The 27,567-nt window shown below is 39.3% G+C and overlaps 1 protein-coding gene across 1 annotated transcript in view; it reads left to right on the top strand.

Moving 5' to 3' along the window:
* The window catches only part of HIPK2 (homeodomain interacting protein kinase 2), a 1,139,975-nt gene that overhangs the window by 1,031,509 nt on the left and 80,899 nt on the right, over positions 1 to 27,567 (top strand). Inside the window, exons 10-11 of the mRNA XM_044088176.1 lie at positions 14,520 to 14,662; positions 19,902 to 20,084. Of these exons, the coding sequence (XP_043944111.1) occupies positions 14,520 to 14,662; positions 19,902 to 20,084 (326 nt within the window). The remainder of the gene's footprint in view (positions 1 to 14,519; positions 14,663 to 19,901; positions 20,085 to 27,567) is intronic.

Raw genomic sequence — 27,567 nt, 5'->3', positions numbered from 1 at the left:
AGACAACCTAAGCAGAAATATGACAGATCCACACGAATGGAAGTTGCATCCTCAAGTTTTTACAAAGATAATTCAAGCATGGGGAAGGCCAGACATAGATCTCTTTGCCACCCACAGAAATCACCAATTGACAAAATTCTGCTCAAGGATCTCTCATCCACAGGCCTGGAAAGTGGACGCACTCTCTTTCATTTGGACAACAATGACAGTTTATGCCTTTCCACCTCTTCCTCTGCTGCCCAAAGTTCTATTAAAAACCAGAGCAGACAGACCAAAGATGATTCTCATTGCTCCAGACTGGCCAAGACAACACTGGTACCCACTCCAGAGGAGCCTGACACATTCCCCACCATGGATCCTGCCTCTAATGCCTCTTCTACTGACTCAGCACAACTTCAAAACTCTTCACAGTCAGCTGAAAACACTCAATCTAGCCGGATGGAAGATTCCTTAAATTCACAACAGACCCTACTCTCCAAGGAGGTGCAGGATGTCATTTTGGAGGCCAGAAGGCCTTCTACTAGAAAAGCCTACTCCGCAAAATGGAAACGGTTTTGTGCCTGGAGTCAGAAAAAGGGTCAGAATCCTGGAATACTGAATTTACCTCAAATATTACAGTACCTAGCTGAGATGCTAAGCAGTGGACTTTCTTTCTCCTCCATCAAAATCCATGCCTCAGCCATTTCTGCAGAATACAACACTGATCCTCCTTTATTCTCTCACCCCCTCTTAAGACAGTTCCTCAGAGGGGCTAAGAATATAAAACCCCCAAGGAAACAACCAGTACCTGCTTGGGACCTCAATTTCATTCTAGAAAAACTGACCTTGCCTCCTTTTGAGCCAGCTGCTTCAACAGAACTGCAATATTTGTCCTGGAAAACAGCCTTCCTTCTGGCTATCACCTCAGCTCGCAGGGTTTCGGAACTACAAGCCCTCATGGCTGTGCAGCCTTTCATCATTTTCCATCAGGACAGAGTTTCCTTACGAACCAATCCTTCCTTTATGCCAAAGGTAGTATCCAGGGCAGCCTTGAATCAAGCTATCCACTTACCTACCTTTTACCCTAATCCTCAAAACAAAGGGGAGAGACTACTACATTCCTTGGACATTCACAGACAGTTATGTTATTATTTGGACAGAACAAAGCCTTTCAGAAAATCAGAGCAACTCTTTGTGTCTTATGCAACAGGAGCTCAAGGGAAGCCTATTTCCAAACAGACAATCTCAAAATGGATAGCCCACTGCATACGCTTTTGTTACTCTTTTCATGGTAAAACTGTACCTGCAAGCATCAGATCTCACTCCACAAGGGCCACAGCTACCTCTGCAGCTTTCCTCAGGAGGGTTCCTACCAAAGATATTTTGGAAGCAGCCACTTGGAGTTCTGTACATACTTTCTCCAAGCACTATCACCTGCCATTATACTCCAAATCTAGAGCAGGCTTTGCCACTGCAGTCTTGCAGGGCATCCTGGCTCCTCCTAGTTCCACCTAGTGCCTACCACACCTTTTTTAGCTTTGGGATTCTACCCATCTGTTATGACTGCAGCTGTATGCACGATGAACATAGTACAGTTTTGTACCTACCATAAATGTAGATGTTCGAGTGCTAATACAGCTGCAGTCCAGGTTTCCCTCCCTCCTTCCCCTCTTGGGACAGGCCTAATGGCTAACACCTCCTCATACAACCTGACTGGGGTATTCTTTTATGGTGTATTTGCTTGCAACTACTGTTTTTTGATCATATTGCATTGCATTATTACATAAATTTATGTATTGCCTTCCTTCTGGGGGCACCTGACATCTGGGGCAAGAAAAACTGAAGAAAATGGCGTCGGCTGGTTCTTTTATACCCCTGTCGCACTGACGTCAGGGAAGAAGCAACGACATCCGACGCCGGACCTAGACTTTGGAATTCGGCCGACCGAGGACCCGCCTGACGGCAGGAAAACCCATCTGTTATGACTGCAGCTGTATTAGCACTCGAACATCTACATTTATGGTAGGTACAAAACTGTACTTTTTATAAACTCCACCTCAGAAATAGGGGCAAGCAGTTTCCAGGACAGATGAGAACAGAAAACAATGCCAGAAAATATATAAAACAATTCAGACAGGAAAAATTAAGACAATGCAGAACTCTGAAAGGTTAAAATGCCAAGAAATATACTTATCAATCAGTGATATATTTCCAGATTGTTTGAGAATCACACTAGCCAGCACCCAGAGTTTCCAACAGTGAATGCAAGAATTTACAAACAGAAACTATTTTGAAATCAGCAAGCCTTGAAGCAATCAGATAACACAGAATCTGTTAGACCAGTTTTATAAACTCCACCTCAGAAATAGGGGGTAAGCAGTTTCAAGACAGATGAGAACAGAAAACAGTGCCAGAAAATATATAAAAATTTAGTCAGGCAAAATTAAGACAATACAGAACTCTGAAAGGTTAACATGCCAAGAAATATACTTATCAATCAGCAATATATTTTCAGATTGTTTGAGAATCACACTAGCCAGAACCCAGGAGTTTCCAACAGTGAATGCAAGAATTTACAAACAGAAACAATTTTTAAATCAGCAAGCCTTGAAGCAGTCAGATAACACAGACACTGTTAGTCCAGTTTTATAAACTTCACCTCAGAAATAGGGGGTAAGCAGTTTCAAGACAGATGAGAACAGAAAACAATGCCAGAAAATATATAAATTCAGTCACGCAAAATTAAGACAATGCAGAATTCTGAAAGGTTAAAATGCCAAGAAATATACTTATCAATCAGTAATATATTTCCACATTGTTTGAGAATCACACTAGCCAGAACCCAGGAGTTTCCAACAGTGAATGCCTTATGTTCTTTTTACCTCTCCTTTTACATTTTTCATTACCTTCATTATGTTGATGTAATCTTTTATTGTTTTACACAAATATGTAGACACCTTCTCCCTTTTCTCTTGTAAATAACATTTCTGCTTAAACAGTAATGCTTTATTTTTCTCAATTTCTTTTATATTTTTCCTTTTCCATATCATAATACTCTCTTGTGTTCTTTTCTAAATTCCCCAGTACATTTCTATACATCTTTCCATACTTCATTTTCTCTTCCTTTCTTATATCATCCTGCAGTTAAAGAAAAAAAAACACTTCTGATACTTTGTTTTAAATTCATTCCACCATTCAGACCATTTCATGGTTATATGATCCCCCCATAACTGCAGTGATTTCCACTCTCCAAATTCATGACATAATTTCTCATTTATTCTTTGTATTCCCTTTCATATTTAAGGATGGTGCAGTGGTGCAGCGGTAGCATTGACGCCTCACAGCAAGAGGTTCTTCGGTTCAGTTCTTGGCTAGGGTGCCTGCTGTGTGGAGTCTGCATGTCCTCCCTGCATTCATGTGGGTTTCCTCCCATGTTATAAAGACATGCGTCTTGGAGCATTTTTCCCCGGGCCTCCACTGAAAGCTGGCTTTGTTCCAAGTCGGACTTTCCCGGTTAAGAAATCTTAAATAAGTAAATAAGTTTATATACTCCCTTTCTTCCACCACCTCCATCTGTATTACTAAATGATCCCAAAACAAAAACTGTCCCTGCTGACTCACTGTCTGCTGCACCCAAAACCTTCAGATAGTATAAAATCGTCAATTTCTGATCCTTTTTGCCCCTCTTCTTTAAGTCCATTGACTGTTATTCCATACAGCTAAATTACCACAATTTATCACTTCTTGTATTTTTAACATCTTTCCCTTTCGTTTTACAATTGCACCTTAAATTACATTTAAATCCTCTGTGATAACAATTTTCTTGTTAACTAGCGCATAATCTAATATTTGGTGAAGTAGATTATCTTTTTCCTTGCCATTTGTGTGTGCCAGTTCTTGCATATAATATCCATACCTTTCTTACTGTCAGAGGTATAAGGTAGACATAATCTACATTATTTTTTACAATAACCATCTGTTCTGTTAACCGGTGGCATATTCCTTTCTGAGAAATAAAGTTTACTTCTACCTTCCCTTTCCCTGTGGGCCATTTGTAAATGTTCATCTGAAAGGACAGGCTCTACGTACTTCTAGACTTACCACCAAAGATAGTACAATGTTCCAGCAAGTAGCCTTATTAAAGAAAGTGTTTAGGGATAGATATACTGAGGCTGAATGTGGTGAACATTTCCAAATGGCCCATAGGGAAAGGGAAGATGGGGGTAAACCCTGTTTCTCAGAAAGGAATATGCCACCGGTTAACAGAATGGGTGGTTATCAGAAAAAAGAATGTAGATTATATATACCTTATACCTCTTGACAATAAGAAAGTTATGGATGTTATATGTAGGAATTGGCATGTCCTAACAGCATACAGTGGGATAGAGCAAGTTGTGGGGACATATCCAAAAGTTACTTATAAAAATTTGAAATTACTAAAATGTAGGCTTTGTCATAGAACTGGGATGGTAACCAGCTAAACTATTTCTGAGAGACAAGGAACATTTGGTTGTAGACATTGCCATTTTTGCAAATATATTGCCAATAAGAACATTTTTATACATCCTGATACAAACAAAGAATATATTTTTAGGCATTATGCTGATTGTTCAACTGCTAATGTTATATATTTAGCCCAATGTGTTAAATGTTTTAAATTCTATGTTGGCATGACTACTAGACCATTAATGGATAGGATTAGGGAACATATATATTACAGCAACATTGGAGACACCAGAAGTGCTGTTGTTTTACCATAGAGATACAAGCATCATAAGGTTAGGGATAGGAGCACATTTGAAAAGATTGAGCAAAAATGGATTGTTTTGCTACAATCTGACAAGGGTATGGGTTTGAATGAAGCATTGTCACTCAAACCCTTTTTAAGGGACAGAAGACTTAGTTACATTTGCTAAACCCCCCCCCCCTTTTTAATACACTGTCTTTCCCTTGGCTGTTAGATGTACATCCTTTTATAGTAGTTATAAGTGTATCTGCTTATATATATATATATATATATATATATATATATATATATATATATATATATATATATACACATATTCTTCATACGTTATTTATTTATTTATGCATATATTTTCTGTTTTTATTCTCTTTTTATATACACGCATATATTTATGTTAGCAGCATTTAACTATGATCTTTGGTTTTGTTTATATTTATTTTTCATATATTTTCTGTTTGTTTGTGTTTGTTTTTGAACATTTAAGTAGACTGATTAGTGTTTATGTAGCAGTTCAAGTTTTTTATTGTAAACTTCATATAAGGTTTATACTTAGTTAACTATGTGGATGGCAGGACTGTTTCAGTCTATGTTTATGCAGTTCTGCATTAAATTTTTCAAAACATCATCATATTTGCAACAGCATGATAAAATGGTTTATGTATGATGCATATTATACTGTTTAAATATCTGTAATATATGTCTTATTTATTATATCTGAAATCTATTGTATAAGTTGTGGTTGAAACATACTAAAAATGTACTTATTTTGCTAAAGTGTTAGGTTACTTTAAATCACTTGGTTTTCACTAATTATGTAATTGGAGGGAAAAGGGTTGCTTGCAGTGATTGGTTTAACAGTGTTTAAAATGTTGGATTTTGATAGAATTTTATGTCTGATGAAGCGTAGGAGTGCTACGCAAAAAGCACTTGCATGTTTTTTACTAAATAAATCGTTTGGTTTTATGCTGTGCATGTCCTTTGCCTGTTTGGATTTCTTGCATTATATTTTTGGAGCCTGGCCTGGACTTTATCTGGTGCAGTGGTTTTGTTTGGATTTCTTGCATTATATTTTTGGAGCCTGGTCTGGACTTTATCTGGTGCAGTGGTTTTGTTTGGATTTTTGCATTATATTTTTGGAGCCTGGTCTGGACTTTATCTGGTGTAGTGGTTTTGTTTCGATTGCTTGCATTATATTTTTGGAGCCTGGTCTGGATTTTATCTGGTGTAGTGGTTTTGTTTGGATTTCTTGCATTATATTTTTGGAGCCTGGTCTGGACTTTATCTGGTGCAGTGGTTTGTTTGGATTTCTTGCATTATATTTTTGGAACCTGGTCTGGACTTTATCTGGCACAGTGGTTTTGTTTGGATTTCTTGCATTATATTTTTGGACCCTGGTCTGGACCTTAGCTGGTGCAGTGGTTTTGTTTCTGCCTGAGGTTTTGGCATGAAAAATGTCAAATGTCTCGAGATGTTAGGATTAAAAAGTATTTCCTAAGTTTGTTTAATATTTACTTAAAACAACTATTTAATATCTGAAACATCTTAATATAATGTGAAATAACAGAAACAACTCAAATTCTATAAATGTGAGTATTTATTTTGTTCAGAAAATGAAGTGCAGTCCTTTCCACTGGTTGCTGGTATGGTTTGGTTTACATAAAAATGTTCTTCTGTAGGCATTAGAAAAGGTGCCAACCCTACAACCAATTAAAGTTCACTGAACCCTAGTGAAATAGGGCTACACATAAATAGGAAAAAAAGACATCACTAGGCCAGGGAAGTTTATGAGCGTAGATCGGCCTTGCATACTGAAGGTAACAAGAACGCCTTTTGCAAAGATCTACTATAACAGTATATCACTTAAGATACATGATAGGATAATTACAGATGCTAACAGGCTTTTAACTGTTTTATAAAGCTTTTTTTGGTGAAAGTCATCTAGCAAGTCTTGGTTCAGTGTTCCTAAAGTGAATGTAGTATATGAATGTTCAATAATATTTTAAGACTGGATTATGCAGTCACTACACAAGCAAGAAGTAACTCAGCTGTGGGGGCCAGATGGCTTAAGTGGATGTTTCACAATTAAGATCAAGGAAACAGTAATTCCTTGATTAACTCCTCATTGCAGAATAACTTAACCACTGGTTTCTTTCCAGAGCAATGGAAAACAGCCATAACAGTACTTTTGCACAATGGTGGAAACTCCAGTAGCCTGAGTAAATATAGACAGTTTAGCCTAATAGCCTAATAATGCACTAGGAAAATGTTGTGAGAGGACTGTGTTGAAAGCCATGGCATCTACTTTAATGCTGGCAGAAGACTTAGCTCAGTATGACTGAATGCGTTTATACATCAGATCTAATGAATTTTAGTACTTGTGATAATATAGTTGATTCTATCAATGAATTAATTCCTGTAAATGTAATGTACTTACACCTAGCAAAGTCTTTTGGCTTACTTTTACATAATTAAATACTGGGCACTTTACCAAAGTAAAGGGTAAACACACGTTAGTAAATGGATATGTTACTGGCTTGCTAATCAAGCATCCTTTGTAAAGAATAAGAAGTTGATTTTTTCCCCAGGGCTTTTTAGAAAGATGGTACTCCAGGGGTCTGTCCATGATCCATTTTATTTAGCATCTTCATGTTAACAAATTTAAATAAAAACAAACAATGAAATAAAGAAATGCATATATAGAAACATCCATACATAAATGTCTGTTCCATATCATTTCATACTCCTAGAACAATAGATGTGCTGATGATTCAGAAGCCCCTGGCATGATAACTACCACAGAAGATCAATTCAAGATGCAGAGGCTTTTGGAGACCTCTTAAATTCTTGATCTAATAGCAGACATACTGGGTGCATTACAAAAACTATGCTCAGTAATGCATGTTAGCAACTGTAATAACGAGTACTGTTACTTACGAACAGGAACTGTAATAAAGAGTACTGTTACTCATGAACAAGAACTGTGATAAAGAGTACTGTTACTTATGAACAGGAACTGTAATAAAGAGTACTGTTACTTATGAACAGGAACTGTAATAAAGAGTACTGTTACTCATGAACAGGAACTATAATAAGGAATACTGTTACTCATGAACAGGAACTGTAATAAAGAGTACTGTTATTTATGAACAGGCTGCTGATGGCTGCAAACCTGGGTGTTACTGTAGAAAACAAGTTAGGATTCCTGTCAGTGCTCAGCAAGAAACTTGTTTCAGTGTCATTAATACTATTCTGTATATGGTTTCCTCAAGACATTCTTTGGTAATGTTAACATTGTCTAAATTTTAGGTAAGACTGCTTGTTGAATACCACACTGCATTTTGTATTTATTGCGTTTGATAACTATAGGTTTGAACAAATGCAGAAATGCTACCCCCAAAAAATTCTGTTATTAAATTGTTGCCCTATCCTAAAAATATGACCTACATTAAGATCCACTCAGGGAATTCCTAGATGGAGAGCATGACTTAGCCTTTAACTGAGTTAAAGATGAAACTTTTGGTGCAACACTGTGACTAAAATTAATTTCGCGCACACAGTCCACGAGGAACAGTAGCCATTTACAACATAAAAAAAGGATTTCCCACAACAGTGTGGCTGGCTTATGGGATAGACTGCTAATTATGACAAGACTGACAGTCATTCACATATGTTTAAAACAAATAGACTTATTTTGGAAACTGCAGGATGCATACTCCAACATAATTGAACTTTAGGTTTATGAGTATATCATAAAGTAAACACTGAAACACTGGAATTGCAGAACCTGTATTAACCCAAGGGCAAACATTTTGTGGAGATCCTGAAAAGAGAATTGTCTTGATTTCCTAAAGTACACGTGGAGAAAATGGCTGTCTTATTATAATTATTTTGTTGCAGGAATGGCTATAGATTGGTAATATTTCCCTCTTAACCCGTTATGTAATTCACAAACATTTAAATCGCTTGGCATGTAAGGAGTAATTTAGAAGGAAGTGGTATTAGGATAGTTAGACACAATGAGCTTTACTTGCTGGATTTTAACTCTTTTTATTTCAGTGATTGTGAAAGGCATAGTTAACTTCTTTGGGAGGTTGTAGCTGAAAACAGTGGCGTAAAACATGCCTTTCTGCATCCCCAAACAGGAGACAATCCCAAACTCCCCCATTGACTGCAAAATCGCACAAAACCTGGAGAAGAGGGTGATAAAAATGGCACACTCACCTTCTTACTCTTCTCTTAATTTAATATTGATTACAAGAAGCAGACAGTCTTTTAATAAGGGATTTTAGCCCTAGCAACATCATCCACAATCTGCATGTGCATAGCAGACCAAGTGCAGAAGGAATTAAGCACCTGATGACCAGACCTGGAAATCATCAACCTGCATGATTTTCTTATTAACAGTGTGATTTGATTCTCTGCTTTTGCAGAAGTGCACTGTAGGGTGCATGACTACGGTCATCTTGCATTGCATGGAATGTGCATTGTGGGCGAAAAAAAACAGATAATGACCTTCATCCCATTTGCCTCTTTAGTTGTGGTTAGAAGTATTAGTTAACCTATCATGGGATAAGGGGTTGTGATTGAACTTGCAGCATAGATAAGTCCGACTGTGTGGCCTGCTTCCAGTCCTTTGACATAGTAATCTTCAAAATTCAACTAGAATTGTATATACCTTTATAATTGCTCTTCATGTACTGTGATGAAAGTGTTTTAGCCAGTCTGAATCCTGCCTACAGTGTAGCACATTTAATTTATAAGTCTGTGTATTCCATAAGGTGGCAGCAACTTGGCATTATGTAACACAAATTGCAATGCTGTAGTTTCTTTGTGTTCTCATTGGTTATGGCAAGTCTACAAAGATCAAGCCATGGACTACAAAGAGTTTCTGATTTTCTCATTTCCACTCAACAAGCCCAGTTTCAGAGTAATTCCTTTTGTTAACTTGGGAAATAGATGGACTTTGTTTCACTGCTGGCTTACTGTTACTTAGTGTATCACCTTGGCTAAAACACAAAGTTGCAGGGCAAGAAGTAAGGGTCTAAATTATTATTTCCACAAAAGTCTTTCAGTTTCATGATTTATAGTAATAGTGTAGAGTATAGTGACTATTTTTAATAGTATGGTGTATTTTGTTGAGAAAACACATTGTTTTTTTTTCAACAAACATCTTTATTAAATTTTCACATATGACATAGGCAATCTTACATTTATATAAGTGGAAAACACAATGACACCACTTTAGTTGTGAACATTATACATCACAGACACCACTGAAACAGCTGTAGCTGCAAACATTATACATAACTTATAATCTTTCCAGTCTGTGACACTGCCAGCCCAGCCATCTGGAATTTTGTAAATAATTCTGTGTCATTTGTGAATTTAATATGAGTCATATGCTTGTCTTACAAATGTAAGAGAACTATGTGTTATGTGTATATTAACCTACTGGTGCAGAAGTGTGTGTTGAACAGGGTTTGTACAGTACTGAGCTTCAAGGATGTGTCCACAGTATACCCTACTGGAAAAGAACAGAAATGTATATAAACTATATACCTGTGCAAATGTATGTTTTAATAGTAGAAGTTGCAACACACAGAGTTAACTTACAAAGCGTCAAGAAAATAAGTTGCAATTGTTTTATGACTGTGTTATCTCTCAACCCAGCCACTGGGGATGCACAAGCCAGTGCATTTCTTTGTGCCGGTCCCAAGCCCGGATAAATGGGGAGGGTTGCGTCAGGAAGGGCATCCGGCGTAAAACTTCGCCAAATCATTCATGCAGACAGCAATAAATATTTACATACCGGATCAGTTGAGGCCCGGATTAACAATGACCACCTCCAGTACTGCTAGCCAACAGGGTGCTGGCAGAAATTGGGCTACTGTTGGCCAAAGGAGGAGAAGAGGGAGAAGGCATGGCCGAAGGCAGGAAGAGAGGAGAAAGGCTAGGACTGTGATAGTGAGGGTCGGAACTTTGAATGTTGGCAGTGTGACTGGTATAAGGAGAGAGCTAGCCGATATGATGGACAGAAGGAAAGTTGGTATATTGTGTGTGCAAGAGACCAGATGGAAGGGGAGTAAGGCTAGGTGTATCGAAGGTGGGTTCCAATTGTTTTATCATGGTGTGGATGGGAGGATAAATGGGGTAGGAGTTATCCTGAAGGAACAGTATGTTGAGTGTTTTGGAGGTGAAAAGAGTGTCGGATAGAGTGATGTTTATGAAGCTGGAAATTGATGGTGTAAAGATGCATGTTGTTAGTGCATATGCTCCACAAGTTGGGTGTGCGATGGATGAGAAAGAAACATTTTGGAGCGAGTTGGATGAAGTGGTGATGACTGTACCCAAGGGTGAAAGAGTGGTGATTGGAGCAGATTTCAGTGGGCATGTTGGTGAAGGGAACAGAGGAGATGAGGAAGTGATGGGTAGGTATGGTGTTAAGCAAAGGAATGCAGAAGGTCAGATGGTACTGGATTTTGTGAAAAGGGTGGACATGGCTGTGGTGAATACGTATTTTAACAAAAGGGAGGAGCATAGGGTGACATACAAGAGTGGAGGAAGATGCACACAGGTGGAATATATCTTACGTAGGAGGGCCAATTTGAAGGAGATTGGAGACTGTAAAGTGGTGACCGGGGAAAGTGTAGTTAAGCAGCATAGGATTGTGGTTTGTAGGATGACGTTGGTGATCAAGAAGAGGAGGAGGAGTGTGAGGACAGCACCAAGGATCAAATGGTGGAAATTGAAAAAGGGTAAATGTGAGGTGGAGTTTAGGTAAGAGTTAAGACAGGCACTGGGTGGCAGTGAAGAGTTACCAACTAGCTGGGTAACTACAGCAGAGCTAGTAAGGGAGACGGCTAGAAAGGTGCTTGGTATGACATCTGGACAGAGGAAGGACAACAAGGAGACATGGTGGTGGAATGAGGAAGTACAGGAGAGTATACAGAGAAAGAGGCTGGCAAAGAAGAAGTGGGATTGTCAGAGAGATGAAGAAAGTAGACAGGAGTATATGGAGATGAGGTGCATGGCAAAGAGAGAGGTGGTGAAGGCTAAGAATAAGGCATATGAAAAGTTGTATGAAAAGTTGGACACTAAGGAGGGAGAAAAGGACCTGTACCGATTGGCTAGACAGAGCGACCGAGCTAGGAAAGATGTGCAGCAGGTAAAGGTGATAAAGGATAATGAGGGAAACATACTCACAAGCGAGGAGAGTGTGTTCAGCAGATGGAAAGAGTACTTTGAGGGGTTGATGAATGAAGAGAATGAGAGAGAGAGAAGGTTGGATGATGTGGGGTTAGTGAATCAGGAAGTGCAATGGATTAGCAAGGAGGAAGTAAGGATAGCTATGAAGAGGATGAAGAATGGAAAGGCTGTTGGTTCAGATGACATTCCTGTGGAAGCATGGAGGTGTTCAGGTGAAATGGCAGTGGAGTTTTTAATCAGATTGTTTAATGAAATCTTGGAAAGTGAGAGGATGCCTGAGGAATGGAGAAAAAGTGTTTTGGTACAGATGCAATGTTTCTCTGAGAGTGTTGATGGAGAAGTACAGAGAAGGTCAGAAGGAGTTGCATTGTGTTTTTGTAGACATAGAGAAAGCATATGACAGGGTGCCTAGAGATGAGTTGTGGTATTGTATGAGGAAATCGAGCGTGTCAGAGAAGTATGTAAGAGTGGTACAGGATATGCACGAGGTTAGTGTGACAGCGGTGAGGTCTGCGGTGGGAGTGACAGATGCATTTAAGGTGGATGTGGGATTACATCAAGGATCAGCTCTGAGCCCTTTCTTATTTGCATTGGTGATGGACAGGTTGACAGACGAGATCAGACAGGAGTCCACGTGGACTATGATGTTTGCAGATGACATTGGGATCTGTAGTGAGAGTAGGGAACAGGTGGAGGAGACCCTGGAGTGATGGAGATATGTTCTAGAGAGAAGAGGAGTGAAGGTCAGCAGGATTAAGACAGAATATATGTGTGTGAATGAGAGGGAGGATAGAGGAATGGTGAGGATGCAAGGAGTAGAGGTGGCAAAGGTGGATGAGTTTAAATACTTGGGATCAATACTTCAGAGTAATGGTAAGTGTGGAAGAGAGGTGAAGAAGAGAGTACAGGTAGGATGGAGTGGGTGGAGAAGAGTGTCAGGAGTGATTTGTGACAGACGTGTACCAGTAAGGGTGAAAGGGAAGGTCTACAAGAGGGTAGTGAGGCCAACTATGTTGTATGAGTTGCAGACAGTGGCACTGACAAAAAGGCAGGAGTTAGAGCTGGATGTGGCAGAGTTAAAGATGTTAAGATTTGCACTGGGTGTGACGAGGGTGGACAGGATTAGGAATAAGTATATTAGAGGGTCAGCCCAGGTTGGAAGGTTTGGAGACAAAGCCAGAGAGACAAGATTACATTGGTTTGGACATGTGCTGAAGAGGGATGCTGAGTATATTGGGAAAAAGATGCTAAGGATGAAGCTACCAGGTAACAAGAAAAGAGGAAAGCCTAAGATAAGGTTTATGGATGTGGTGAGAGAGGACATGCAAGTGGTTGATGTGACAGAGCAAGATGCAGAGGACAGGAAGAAATGGAAACAGATGATCTGCTGTGGCAACCCCTAAAGGGAACAGCCGAAAGAAGATGATGATATCTCTCAGTTTCAGTGAAACAGACACAGTGCTAGACCTAGAGGTTTTTCTGTTGTCTGAAAGTAATTACTAGGTTTAAAATATAAAGTGTTTAATTGTTTTAAGACTTCCAGTTCTGGGCAACCATCTGAGAGATATGTATTTTTAACATAGAGTTGGTAGTTTCTGTTACCCTGGAAACTGAAGGCAGGTGACAGTGATGTTATCCATGATGACCCATTAGTAATATTTAATACTGATTTAAGAACTCTCTCAGAGAAAGACTGTGCACTTTGTGTTTTGTCTTGGACCTAGCAAGAACATCCATTCATCTGCATTTGCCTTGCTCTGTAAGTAAGTTATTTAGGGCATAGTACCTTTTAGATATAGATAGGAATATAGTAAAGATTAGTTTAGATGATTTCTGTATTTATTTGAGACTGTCCTGCAATGTTGTTTTTTTTTCAGACTGTGAGCATACACTGCAGTTTAGGTTGTACTGTTTGTTTTTAGACTGTGAGCATACACTGCAGTTTAGGTTGTACTGTTTGTTTTCAGACTGTGAGCATACACTGCATTTTAGCTTCTTTGAATGTACACATCTTAATTTTAACACTCATTTGTTATCCTCAGTCAGTGCTCTTTGTTACTCTAAACGTCAAAGAGTCTTGTATTTATTACAGTCCTCCACGTGTCACCCAGAGAGTGGCATGCTTTATACAAATACGCACACACACATGCACATAATCAACACAAACACATACATACGCACACATCAGATGTTGTGCTGCAGCTGTTTTAAAGTGCTCTTCTCCTTTATTTATGCTGAGCTCTAAAAAAAAAAAAAAAAAACGAGTATGGTGATTGTCAGTACTTTATTTTATGTATATGTTGCAAAATCAGTTCCTACCCACCAGCTGAGGGGTTGCCTTAACCATGGCTGGATTGTTAGTCTCCTTTTGGAATCACTGTATGGTTTCTATAGGAGTTCTAATCAACTTCTCATTCTGGACCCAACAAACAAAGAGAGTACAGGTCACAACCAAAATTAATCTTGGTACTCCCATACCAGTGAGGTCATGTTTTAATTATGAATGAGCTTTTAAATTGTTTAGTTGTTTTCTTTTCCTTTTTTTCACATTTGAGAAATGCTGACCAAGTATTTCATCTTTCCACAGCAGGCCTGGCCGACAGGCACACAGCAGATTTTGTTACCACCAGCCTGGCAACAGCTGACCGGAGTGACTGCCCATACATCCATGCAGCATGCTGCAGTTATTCCTGACACCATGACAGGGACACAGCGGCTGGCAGACTGGAGGTAAGGATGCAACCACCTTTTTCCTTTTCTTGCATTCTGGGTCTATATTGGAATACTGGTACAGCTGGAGGTTTAGATGGGGAATTGCTGCAGTTATATAGCTTGTTTTAAAAGAGTCAGTAGGTTATGTCAGAATTCTTGGTTAAGAAAAATGAGATCAGTTTTATTCCAAAGAGTCAGAGATAGCCTATGGCTGATGTGACTTTCCACAGGGACAATGAGCAAGGAAGCCCTTTCCCATTTAGGACAGCTTAACCTGAATTATTATCTTATGCGTTCAGTGAGCAGCATCCAGAGCGTTAGCTGCAACATTTAATAGATGTTCTGTCCTCATGACCGATGTCATACTTGTAACCAGGCTCTTTTATGTTGTCTTCTTTTAGTACTCGTATAAGTCTACTGACTTAAAGTTGTACTGATACCCTTTATTATCTTATGCAATACTACCACAAGTGAATATGTCCTGGTTGTATTATATGCATAATTTACGTAAATAACCTATTGCTTTTACTTAGATGCTTTAGCTTGAATTTTTATATATTTCACTCTTCTTTTGTGTTTGACTGTGTTAAGTGCCACTTCTTATGTGATTACAAGTAATGTTCTGTCTGCTTACTGTTTTCTGTTTGAATGTTAATATGGATTTACTTGTGTTCTGAAAAATTTGGTCTGAGCCTCCACTAAAAACGGTTGCTCTCTGGATTAGATTCTGCTATGAGTCCTCTTGTTATGAATCGAAGAGAAAACAACTCAACATGAACAGCTACTTGACAAATCAGCCCAATAAAAAAAATAATAAAAAAATTTAAAAAATAAATGTAGATATTAAGAATAGAATCTCTGTTGGAATCACTGTTGGAGCACACATACAAACATCAGTGATTTCCTCAATTCAGTTCAATTTTGCCAGGTTGTTTTTAGCAAGTTCTTTTTATTGAGAAGCTGTCAGTCGACAAACAGTAGAGGAACAATGTATTAAAATAATAATAATAAAAAAATCAGGTTTAATGTGATCAATGCTTTAGAAATTGTACTCTCTGAAGTGATTACTAAAAAAAAAAAAAAAAAAAAAAAAATGTGAGCATACTGTTCAGCTGCTGGAGAAAAGGAAACAGATTACTCCCCAGTCAGCAGAAGAAAACATTTAATTGAGAATGATCACATATCTAAGATCTGTGTCAGTTCCAACGTACCCAGGTATTCCTTTACTTCAGTTTTGTATTCAGCTCTGACCTTTGTGCTTCGCCTTACGACAATTATGCTGACCTTTGTGCTTCGCCTTAGGACAATTATGCTACTGCTTTTCTAAGATTCAGTAAGGTTATTACTGCCAGAGCTAATCGGGCAATGCAGGACTGCGAAAATCTGTGATTTCGAGATACTGTAAAGCCACATTGATAAACAGTTCTTTTGCAAAATTATCATGTCTCTGAATCAAGCATTGCTCTAGTACACCTGACTGTGCTGATATTCCTCCTAATAGTATTAAAGTTGTACAGGCACCTCCCATCACACACACACACACACACACACACACACACACACACACACACACACACACACACACACACACACACACACACACAGAAGGATTCCCTTTGTGGACCTTCCACAGGGTGATTATCCAGGCACATACACGCAAACATTTAGATATACAGGCAGCTGCATTCATAGCCCTAAAGACAAGTGTGCATGAACACACACACAGACACACACACACAAGGCTTCAGTTAATGGTGCTTCCACAGGGTGATTGTCTAGACACATCAAAACAAACACAGAGACAGACATGCCCATGCACACACACAAACATGCACACACTCAAATATACACAGATACACATACACAAGCCATATTTGCATTACCTACTTGTAGTCATGTTTGAGCCCCAGTCCATACCTAGACGTAAATGGGTGTATGCCATCAAAAGATCACATACGCATTTTGTCATCTTAACCAAAATAATATCCTAACTTGGTAGTCTAAAATCAGCACCAATTTTGGGAGAGATGATACAGCTAATTAGCATTAGCCTTTTCCCCCTGACTGCCGCATTTGCATGTGATTTCACCAGTAAGACTGCTGTCCATGCTGTGTGCCTGCATACCATTATAATGAGAGAGTGGTCTCTGAAATGATTAGGCTTATTGCATTGAGAAAACCTTCTAAGTAAAGGCTTCTACAGTGCAGTAAGCCTTTCTGAACCCCAGGGCTGGTATGTTGGTATGTTGTCATGTTATGTTAATCAGAGAACCCAAGCAGCCCAAACATTAGTAGCTGCTGCAGAAACAATTATGTCAAGAATCAGTACTGTAGTTTAGCATTTAGAATGGATAGAGTTAAGTGCATCAGTAGCATAATGAAGACAAACTGGTAGTCGTCTAACAGGGCACATAGTAAGTCTTCAGCATGCACATGGAAAGAGATGATGAGAAAATGTGCTTTGGAGTTCATCGAACATCATTTTGACAACATTTGCAGATGTCAGACTTTTTTTATTGGTGTCTTTTTTTCACAAGCAAAGAAGTTTTAACAGAAACTGTCTGCTCTCTAAGGGTTCTTTCTCTTTTGATATGTCTGCTTTTCATAAGGTGTTTTGTGATGTCTCAGCAAGTTGAATGGGTAGCTTGTCCAGTGTCTCTCTGTAGGTCATTTTTTTCCATGGGAACTCATAATGTTAAGCAGTCTTAAAATGAAAAGCATCACTTGTTGCTAGTTGAAAAGTGTTTTATATTGCCTTCAGAATTGCTTAAACAGATTCAGACTTGGGAGGTGGGTGTTTGTTTTTACAGTCTGTTCTGAGGTGATATAAAATGGACGAGACTGATGGACTATGATTATTCTTCATTTGAAATCCCTTCCTTCCTGAAAATGACCTACGTAAAAAATGAATTTTGCCTTAAGGTAATGGAGCATGGCGTTCAGTTGTACATGTAATAATACTTCTTAAACTTTGTTTTTCCATTTAGCAGATAATTCTCTGTCATTTTTCATGCACTGAGATGGACAGACCCCCCCCCCCACTTGCACTGTCCATGAGCTGTGGGATGACGCTTTCAGTTGGAGCATTCATCATATCCTGCATAATTATTCTAACAGTTGTTTACAACCCCCCACAAAAATTGCTAATAAACTTTGGTTGAATAGTTTCTCTGAGCCAAAAAAATGGCATTGAAACTTGTTTTACTTGTTTTCAGAAATATCCATTTCACAGTCATATCTGTTGTGATGGTGTTGACAGCATCACCAGTTGTGGCAGCATGCACTAAAGAAACATAAACATTACACGAGCTGTTATCATTGACAGAAGCTTACGCTATTTATACATGAAAGCACTGCATTCAAATTATAAAGCATAGTGTTTCGAAATTCTTAACAGTGTAATAAGGTTTCTGTCAGAAAAGGGCTTCTTACGTTCTTTGCTGTGACAGAATGTGATTATGTGGCTGTGACATATCACAGGATATTTCTGTCCATGAAAGAAAATCCTACCATCTGTGTAAGTGTAACTTATTTTCCAGTGTTTTTTTTTTTTTTTTTTCAAAATAGTTGACAGGAGATTTTCTTGAAGTAAATATGCAGTGGAAACATACATTCCTTTTCAATATATATACAAGCTCTTCTACATCACCAATCAGGTTTATCTGAAAATATTATAACCAAGTTTGCTGATGTCTGCCCAACAGCCTTAGTTTAATACAGTCTGCACTCGGTGAAACGTGTAGTGGTAAACTCTGTGGTTCTGAAGAGAAAAGTTGTCATTGCTAGAAAGCATTTCTTGCAGAGGTCTTGCACCCCCCCCTATCAAATTTTGCCAAGACTTGAGGAAGAGGGAGTATTTTTCTTTGAGGTTGTGCAACCATAGAATTCATACAAGTAAGTAAGGATTTTTTAAAATCTTTTACACGGCATCTCTTGAAAGGCATGATTGTCCAGATATGTATGTTTACATCTGTTGTTTTGATGACGAGTCACATAGAAAATGGATTTCAGGGAAATGAGTTCATCCATTTGATACTTGACAAAGTTAGTTACACTGTATTGCAGTAAACTCCCAAACCAGCTAACATACAAAGATCACAAACAGTGATGTTTTATATCTGAAGTTTGAATAGCTATGATGCATTAAGGTAGTGCCTTAATAGTGGTGTACATTTAATACCATTTGAGTCTTGTATGATCATTTTGCAGAGAAAACTTTGCATTTTTGTTTGCACTATTAGGTACAGTTAGCTGTTTTTATTATACAAGAGATTGCAGTGTCCTGGTGGAAATTCTTATGGTCTGTCTCAGCTTGTCCTTTTTCTCCTTCTCTCATCACCTCGTATTGCTCATAGCCAGCTAGATTTCTGACAATGGTGGTCATCTAGCACCCCCTCCCAACAGATTTAGGAAGTTGTCAGGTTAGTTGTCACTTGCAAGCTGCTAGCCATGGGGATTTATTTTTTATTTGTTCTTGTGGACCCCAGCAGAACTGTTATTTGTGTCCTTATGTGGACCCAGTGGTATGTTAGAGAAAATGGATACATAATAACATGTCCTTCTCTCTCTCTCTCTCTCTCTCACTCATTCTGAAGGTCAGCACCATCATTAGGACACTATGCAGACTACATGCTCTGTGAGATCATGACCAATCACCTCCTCTAGTGGACACCCTTAAGGTGATTTAAGCCAGGTCTTCCTCACAAAATGGCAGAACAGACCATCAGCTGCTTGATCTCATCCCCTGATTTGGTCATCTGACATCCAGGACAATAATCGGTCTTGGAATGCTGGAAGCATAATCAGGACCAAAAGGTCACGCCAGTGAGCCTTCACTTCAGAAGCAGACACTCTGTTCTATTAGGACTAGTCCTGCTTTTAATATTACTACTCTACTGACCTCTGTGTGTTCTAACACCAAAGTGATGTGCTTCAAAAAGTATAGAGAGACAGTGTTGTCTCACCTTCCCCTCCACTAAATAGAGATAATGTCAGGAAAGTTAAATCATAGCACTCTAATGGAGAACAAAGTTCTGTCATGCTTGTTGCTTTCTTATCGTGTACATGGTGTTGTAATACTCCTTGTTTTTTGTGTGCTGATGTTTTCATTGATTCAGGTTTGTAGCACATCTGAGATTTTAAAAAATCGAATGTTATAGTTAACGATGTCTTTTGGTACCTGTTTAAAACACTGTTACTTTTCATGTGGTTTTGATTTTGCTATGTCAACATTTTTCATTTTGTTTCTGTGTTCCAGAAATACTCACACACATGCCAGTCATCATTATAATCCCATCATGCAACAGCCAACCTTGCTAGCAGGGCATGTCACACTGCCATCAGCTCAGTCGTTGAATGTTGGCGTGGCTCATGTGATGAGGCAACAACCAACCAGCAGTTCGTCTTCAAAGAAGAACAAATTGCACCAGTCATCATCAAGGTAGGTGTCCAGATCACCTTAGAATAGAAACAAGTAATTTAACCCACTGAAATCCTGGTTATTTATAAGCTCATCTTTGAAAATATTGGCTAATGGAAATAACCAAAAAAAAAAACTTTGAGTAAAATAACCCTAGATGTACAGGAAAAGAAAATTGTTTGCTGCAAGAGAGGCGAGCAGTTTGAAGTTGCAGTGCAGCTGTTATCCAACAGGACAAAGCAAAAGTAATCACTTCTCCTTAACAGTGAACTACTTTCATTTTGTGGATGCTGCCAGTTGCTGATCTGCCTGTAGCAGTCAAGGTGCATAGATGAGATGTCTGGCTAGGACAGACTTCTTAGAAACAAAAATATCTCATGTTTTAAGAATTAACTGTTGCACTGCCAAATAGCTTCTCATTCATGTCTTAAAATGTTTTATTTATTTATTTTTTTTAATGACATTGGATTACTGGGAAAGTCTGACTGTGTAGAAGCCCATTTTCAGCAGAGGCCTGGAGAGAAAAGCTCCAGATTATTACAAAATATTGTAAGAACATTCATTTTACAATCTCCAAAACTAAAACAAAAACATCTGCAGTTTAAATAATTAAAACAAATTTGACATAATGTAAACACATTGGTTAATTGTGCTGTACCATTTTTAGTTAGTTAACTATATTATATGAAACCATAACCTAAAGATGGACTGCATATTTGGGACATTGGCTTGCAAGTGTGCAGACTGCATGTTGATATCAGTTTGTTTTACAGTACACGAGTAGTTCTAGTAGATAAACTCAGTCACAGTGGGATAGGAATACGTAGGATGCAGACAGAAGACTAAATTAAGGTGGAGCTGACATATTTAATTCTGTATCTCAAGGGTAACTAAAATTCCATTGTCTGAAATACCTTTTTCTCAGTGATACCAAACCAGTTAGTGACTATTACAGAATGACAAACCAAAAGCTTTGTGGACAATAGATGTGTTTTGATCTGTACTAATATTTATTCTTTTTTTCCCAAATTTTTATTTTATTGTATTTTTCAACATTTAATATGCAAAAACATACAACATGACATATCTTTATGAGCAGATTAACCTTGAACTATCAAGTAACAAGATAATGCCTTTTAGCTATTAGTCTTGGGATGACAATGTTCTGTTACCTAAAGAAAATGGTTCAGTTATACAATTAAATGAAATGTTTGGAGTAATACAGGCATACATTTAGAGTATCTACTAATATTTATTCTGCTTTGTGGAAGGCACAGTCTTAAGCTTTACAGACAGCTTCACTGTGTCTGTTCAATGCTTTGAAATGTTTTAGTTCATTTTGATTCAGTACTAACATTCTGAACCTCCTAGCAAATTTAAGTTTAATAGCTGACCAGTCAGTGAAAAGTTTGTCAGGAATGTTTTCATTAATTTATGATTTAGGGAGGTGAAATTGTAGCATCAAAATCTTGATTACAGCCAATATTGTATGTACTAAGGATAGACAACCTTATTGAGAAAAGCACAAAAAAACAAACAAAAAAAAAACAATTTATACTCTTGCTAGATGTTTGGTACAAGGCAGAAAAGGCAGAGGTGGAGTCATACTTGAATGCACACAAATGTAATTATGCACACCTTATCTTAACCATACACCAAGAGATTTCTGTAAATGTATTTGCAAATATAAATATGGTACATTACATTTGGCAGTAGACTGCTGTTTCACAATAGAAGTGTCTACATTTCAGAAGCACTACCAAAACTGACACCTCTAAATAAGAGATTTATAAAGTGGATTGAAAAATTTGGCAATTCCTATTCCTGACCTCCTCTGCCTCTGCTCGAGATATATGGTAAATGCAACATTTCATCGATTAGCTTTAGATGCTTAGGGCTTCAGCATTAGTAATAGTAGTAGTACGGAACTGTTATCTGTGCGCCTAGAGCTAACTAAACTAGTGGGATAGCAAATACCTTAGAATACAGTGCTGTACCACAGGACTGCAAGATCTGCAACTCAACATTACCGAGATGGGTACACCCACTGGTGTTCATTGCATGCACGTTTGCTTATAGCAGTATTTTGAATTTTCATCCTTTGTCTTACCTTTGTCACAATTAGCCCTTGCAGCTAGCCATAAACATTTCTGAATTAGCCTTTAGAATGCTCACACAAATGGAAGCTGCAGCAAGTGACAACATAGATACACACACACACACACACACACACACACACACACACGCACACACACACACACACACACACACACACACACACACACACACACACGCACACACACACACACACACACACAAAACAGCACATGCTGTAAGTCCCTTGTTGCCCAAAACCCATTTAGCAAATCTCTTTTAATTCCCCAAAGTAAACATAGCTGAATTTTAATGCATTAAGTCAGTAAGTTCACTGAAGTTTGATGAAATTCAGGCTGTCATTGCCAGGGTGCCGGTGAAAGCATAAAAACCCTCTTGAGTGCTGGATAACAGCCCATGGTATAATTTCTGATCAAGGGGAGGCTTGATGGCCAGCAGGCAGAGAAGAAAAAATGATACAAAAAGAAAAGGTTTAGAATGACTCCCTAATATTTAGCTGATATGATCTTATGCACCAGTGTCATCTTCCCCCATCCCTACTGGTTTTAAGTGAGAAGAGCTGTAGCCTCTAGTCATATTCCTTCCCTTTCATCCTATGGATCTTTCTGGTAACTTTCCTCTGAATTTCTAATAGCAACCTAATGTCTATTTCGTTATAAATCTTCAACAGTTGCACACAGCACTCAAGGTGTATGTATGTTTTTGGCCAGTTCTCCCACAATAACCATCGATCCTCAGTCCTCCCAGCTGCTAGAACAGCTTATTCCATCTGTCTGAGAGTCCTACAGCCCCTACCCAGTCTTTTGCTAGGGATGATAGGTGAGCTAGCCTCATCAAGCATGTAGGAAGATTTTTTTTTTGCAGTAAACTTTAACTTCCTTCTCTACATGCCTGAATAGGCTCTGCTTTTGATGATGTCCACATATTTCCAGCAGTATAGTCAGAGCCCTACCCCCTTGTAAACAGCAGCTCCATGTCAGTCCCAGTCTCCAGAGGGGGGACTTGAAATATCGAAATTATGCATGAACACATGCTGCCTGCTCCAATGCATGTATAATGTACAAACACATGTATAATGTGTATGTTGTGTGCATGCATGCTCACACACACACACACACACACACACACACACAGACACACACACACACACACACACGTAAAATACACGTGTAAAATACATAAAATGTTTGGATCAGTGTTCTACCCTAGTGAGTAAATTTAAATAAATAAATTAACAAACAAGCAAGAAAACATTTAGACAGACCCAACTTGAGGAAGTGCTGCTTAGACAAGTGGAGCAGATTTTCACACTAATGTAGAAGGAAACAGCTTGATCTAGCAACCGACACTATCCTTCAAGGCCTTCCTTACCTCTTAGGATTTCCTAACCAAGGTCTGATTTGCTGTTCAATGAAAATACATCTTTCACTGTCCCCGTGTGCTTGCCAGAGTGCATTCTCTCCAGTGTCGGCTGTTAAATTATTCTCACAGAGTACCATGCACTTGAAATCCCCCACAAGAAGGGCCATCTCCTCAGTCTAGGGTCACAATTTTATGACTGAAAAACTGAACTTGCCTTTTTGTGTACTCTCAGATACTTCATCCTGGCCAGAAATATCTCAGAATTGCAGGCCTTAATCTGCAGGGAGCCTTGTACATTTTTTCATGAAGGCAGAGTATCTTTCAAGACCAACCAGTCCTTCATGCCCATGGTAGCCTCTAAATTCTCTATGATTTGTTCTGTTCTGCTTCCTACTTTCTATACTTCAAGTCTAAGAATAAAGGAGAAAAGATGTTTCACACCATGGAAGCAGACTGGCAGGCCAGGTGTTACACTAACAGCAGCAAAAACTGCAGGTGGTCTAACTGTTGTTTGCCTGTTTCATACCAGGAAAATAGGGAAGGCCAGCATCCAAACACACAGCCTGCAAATGAGTAGATTGTTGCAGAACACTCTGATGGTCACTGAAATGCCATTGCTGGACAGGTCAGACTGTTGTAGTCTTCTCTCGATGTGTTTGTGAGGTTGCCACTACGACTTCCATCACATTTTTTCAGGCATTGCAGCCCAGGTGTCCATTGAAGAGTTGAACTGGCTTTGCCTTTGCAGTACTTTCAAGGCAAGCTGAAGTCCCCCATCCAGGTTCAGGGTCAGAAACTTAATTTTACTTGGTAGTCTACCATTCGTTTATGAGTGCAGTGCTGCAGTATTCTTATTGTGTGGCGCCTAATGCTGAAGATTTAGGCTGTGATAACAAGCTGCTTCCTTTATTCCCTCACTGTGTGTGAGTCTGAGCAAGTCACTTAGACCATAATCCTGCACAATTCAGAAATTGGGTTAGGCTCCTCAGTGGTCTCCTGGACTTCATGTTTAGTAACTAGTTATGACATAGACAGTTTCTAGATGCTTTGTTAGCCAAACTCATTGCTAAGATTTCCTTCAACTTGATGTCCATTCCCATTTGTGATAGAATCATGATACCCTGAGCTATACAGAATTCCAAGTCTGCTTCCCAACCTGAGGTTAGCTGATCAGATGTTCTTCGTGTTTCACTGTTGCAGTCATCACATTTAGGTTATCTGCTTTCAGGTAGCCCTCAGTCGGCCTGATTATCAAAGTCTTGGGTCTTGCGTCAGTTGCTGTCTCATCTTCCATGACGTCAGGTAGTCAGGGGTATAAAGCATGCAGCTGACGCCATTACATCAGTCTTTCTTGCCATGCGGTGCTCGAAGCAGAAGCAGTTCGCATGTACCGGTCGGCCGACTCCTAAAATTTTCGTTTTCAAGTTTCAGATCCGAAGTCTTCAACTAAGCTAAGTACCCCATTGGGGAACCTTTATCTTGCTCTAAACCGATGTCAGTAAAAGTTAACAATTGTATTTCTTGCGGAAGGCAAATAGCTCATAAAGATTTTCATTCATACTGCATTCCTTGCCTAGGCAAAGACCACGACATACCTCGCTTTGTGCCTTATTGAAACCTCGTACTATTCGTCGTCAGTTCAATTTCACATCTAAATATTTTGGTACTCTGTTCATATATCCAGAAATGGCTTCGGTAAGCCACCTGACTAACGACATTCCAAAAAAACGTAAAGATAAAGTCAGAGACAGACTGCATAGGTCCAAAGCTGCCGATGATGCTTCCCCTAAGCTAGTCGCCAGTTCGCTGGTACTCAGTGAGGCGCTTTTGCAGCCCCTGATAACCACTACTTCAGATTTGCAGGCCTCTACTGAGACCCATTCGGAGTCTGGTATGCTGCGAGATGCTTCTTCGACTGTGGAACCTGTGGATGTCTCTACCTTGGATGGGTCCGGAGCAGCTGTGCAGGCACCGGCTTCTGAGGGTGTATTCAGGCCTACTGACTTGCGTAATAAATCAATGTCATCTTCTTCTTCAAGGCCTAAAACTCGATCCATGCCCAGAAAACCGATGCCCAGCCCACATGGTCAGGCCCCTATGCCTGAAAAACAAATGATAAGAATGGCTGAAGACCTTATTACTCTAATCAGGGGAAGCCACCCTTCTCCCTGTAAGAGACATAGAACTGGTTTTCCTTCTGATTCTTCTGATCAGAATTCTGAAATTTCTGTTTTTTCTGATGACCAGGATTTGCCTTTATCTACCTATGAGGATTCTGATGCAGAGGACTCCATTCCCTCTGCTTCCCCTCCAGAGGATTTCTCTTTTGGTGAAACCTTGTATACTCTTAGGGAGCATTTCCGCTGGGAAAGCCAGGATTACTCTGACTCCAAAAAGAGGCTAAGGGAATTCTTACTCCTGCCTCAACACAGGCCTTTAGCTATCCCTTCTGTACTGGACATTGTAGATCATGCCTTCTCGGAATCTATTCTGGCCTCTGGCACCTTACCTCCTGCTCCCAGAAAACCTGATAGGTATTACAGGGTACCTGACTCTCACAAGTTACTTTTAAAAAATCCTGCTGTGGATCCTGAGACCATTTCACAGGGACCCAAGGACATTAACCAAAAATCCTACCCCCTCTGATAGAGATTCCAGGGTGCTGGATAGATGGGGTAAGAAGGTATACATTTCTGCAACGTTAACCATTAGGGCCTTAAACTGCCATTTTCATATGTTGAAATATCAGCAGCATATTATTGGATTGCTTAAACAGAAAATTACGTTGATTCCTGACTGTGCTGAAAATAAGGATTTACAGGATTTAATGCATTCTGCTGAACAAGTGGGAAAACATACTTTGCAATGTGGTTTTGATTCATTAGAGGCATCTTGCAAGGTTGCTGTCAATGGGTCTGTACTTAGAAGGCATGCTTGGCTTAAGGAGCAATCTTTGCCAGATCATGTTAAAGCTAAAGTACTGGATGCTCCCTTAAACCATGACCACCTGTTTGGCAACACAGAAGAAGAAGTACTTAAAAAGATGGAGGAAAAAGCTAAATCTATGCAAACTGTTAAAGATTTCCTGCAAGTACAGCCTCCCAGATTTAGTAGGCATTGGCCCTCTAAGAATTGGTCCTTTCCTGCCTCTTCCAGGCCTTCTCAGTCCAAACCCAGAACCAGCAAAACACCCAGGCTCCAGCCCCAGGGTGCTCACAGGACTAAGCAGTTGGGGGCTCCCACTTCCAAAGCAGGGAGTAGTAAGACTCCCCCCTATAGAAAATTGTCTCAATGACTTAACTTTAAACCTTCCAAGCCCTGCTCAACTGACTGTTCCTTTAGAGGAAAAGATCGCCCCGCATGCAAAAAATTGGGAACTCACTACCCAAGACAAATGGGTTCTAAATATAGTTTCCCAAGGATACAGATTCCACTTCCACTCCTTACCAACCCCAAACAGTTGGCCAGACCTACCCCCAAATCAGTAGGCAGAGGCTCAAAAGCAGGTTCCCTCTCTTTTAAGTATCAGGGCTATTCACCCTGTCCCACAAGAAGAATGGAGGCAAGGTTTTTACTCAAGACTTTTCCTGGTGCCCAGGAAAGACAATTCCTGATGTCCTCTCCTGGACCTGTCTATTCTGAACACATTTTTGGTAATCACAAAATTCAAGATGCTAACTCTTCATCAGCTGCTTCCAATGCTAGGCAAAAATGCCTGGTTGGCAACACTGGATTTAAAGGAGGCCTACCTGCACATCCCAATAAGGGAATCTTGCAGAAAATACCTACGCTTCAGAGCAGGCTACATGCACTGTCAGTTTTCTGCACTGCCCTTTGACTTATCTACTGCACCCAGGGTATTCACAAAGTGCCTAGCTCCAGTCATTGCATTTTGCAAGCAAAAAAAATATTCAAATATACCCATACCTGGACAATTATCTAATTCAGGCGGAAAGCCAGGACATACTATTAAATCATCTGGCATTTGTAAAGGAATTGCTAACTTCTCTGGGGTACACCATAAACA

Source organism: Protopterus annectens, chromosome 11.part0 (genome assembly GCF_019279795.1).
Source record: "Protopterus annectens isolate FY-2018-M chromosome 11.part0, PAN1.0, whole genome shotgun sequence".
NCBI lineage: Eukaryota > Metazoa > Chordata > Ceratodontiformes > Protopteridae > Protopterus > Protopterus annectens.
Note: the sequence above shows the minus strand (reverse complement) of the source record. Positions and strands in the feature narration are given on the sequence as shown.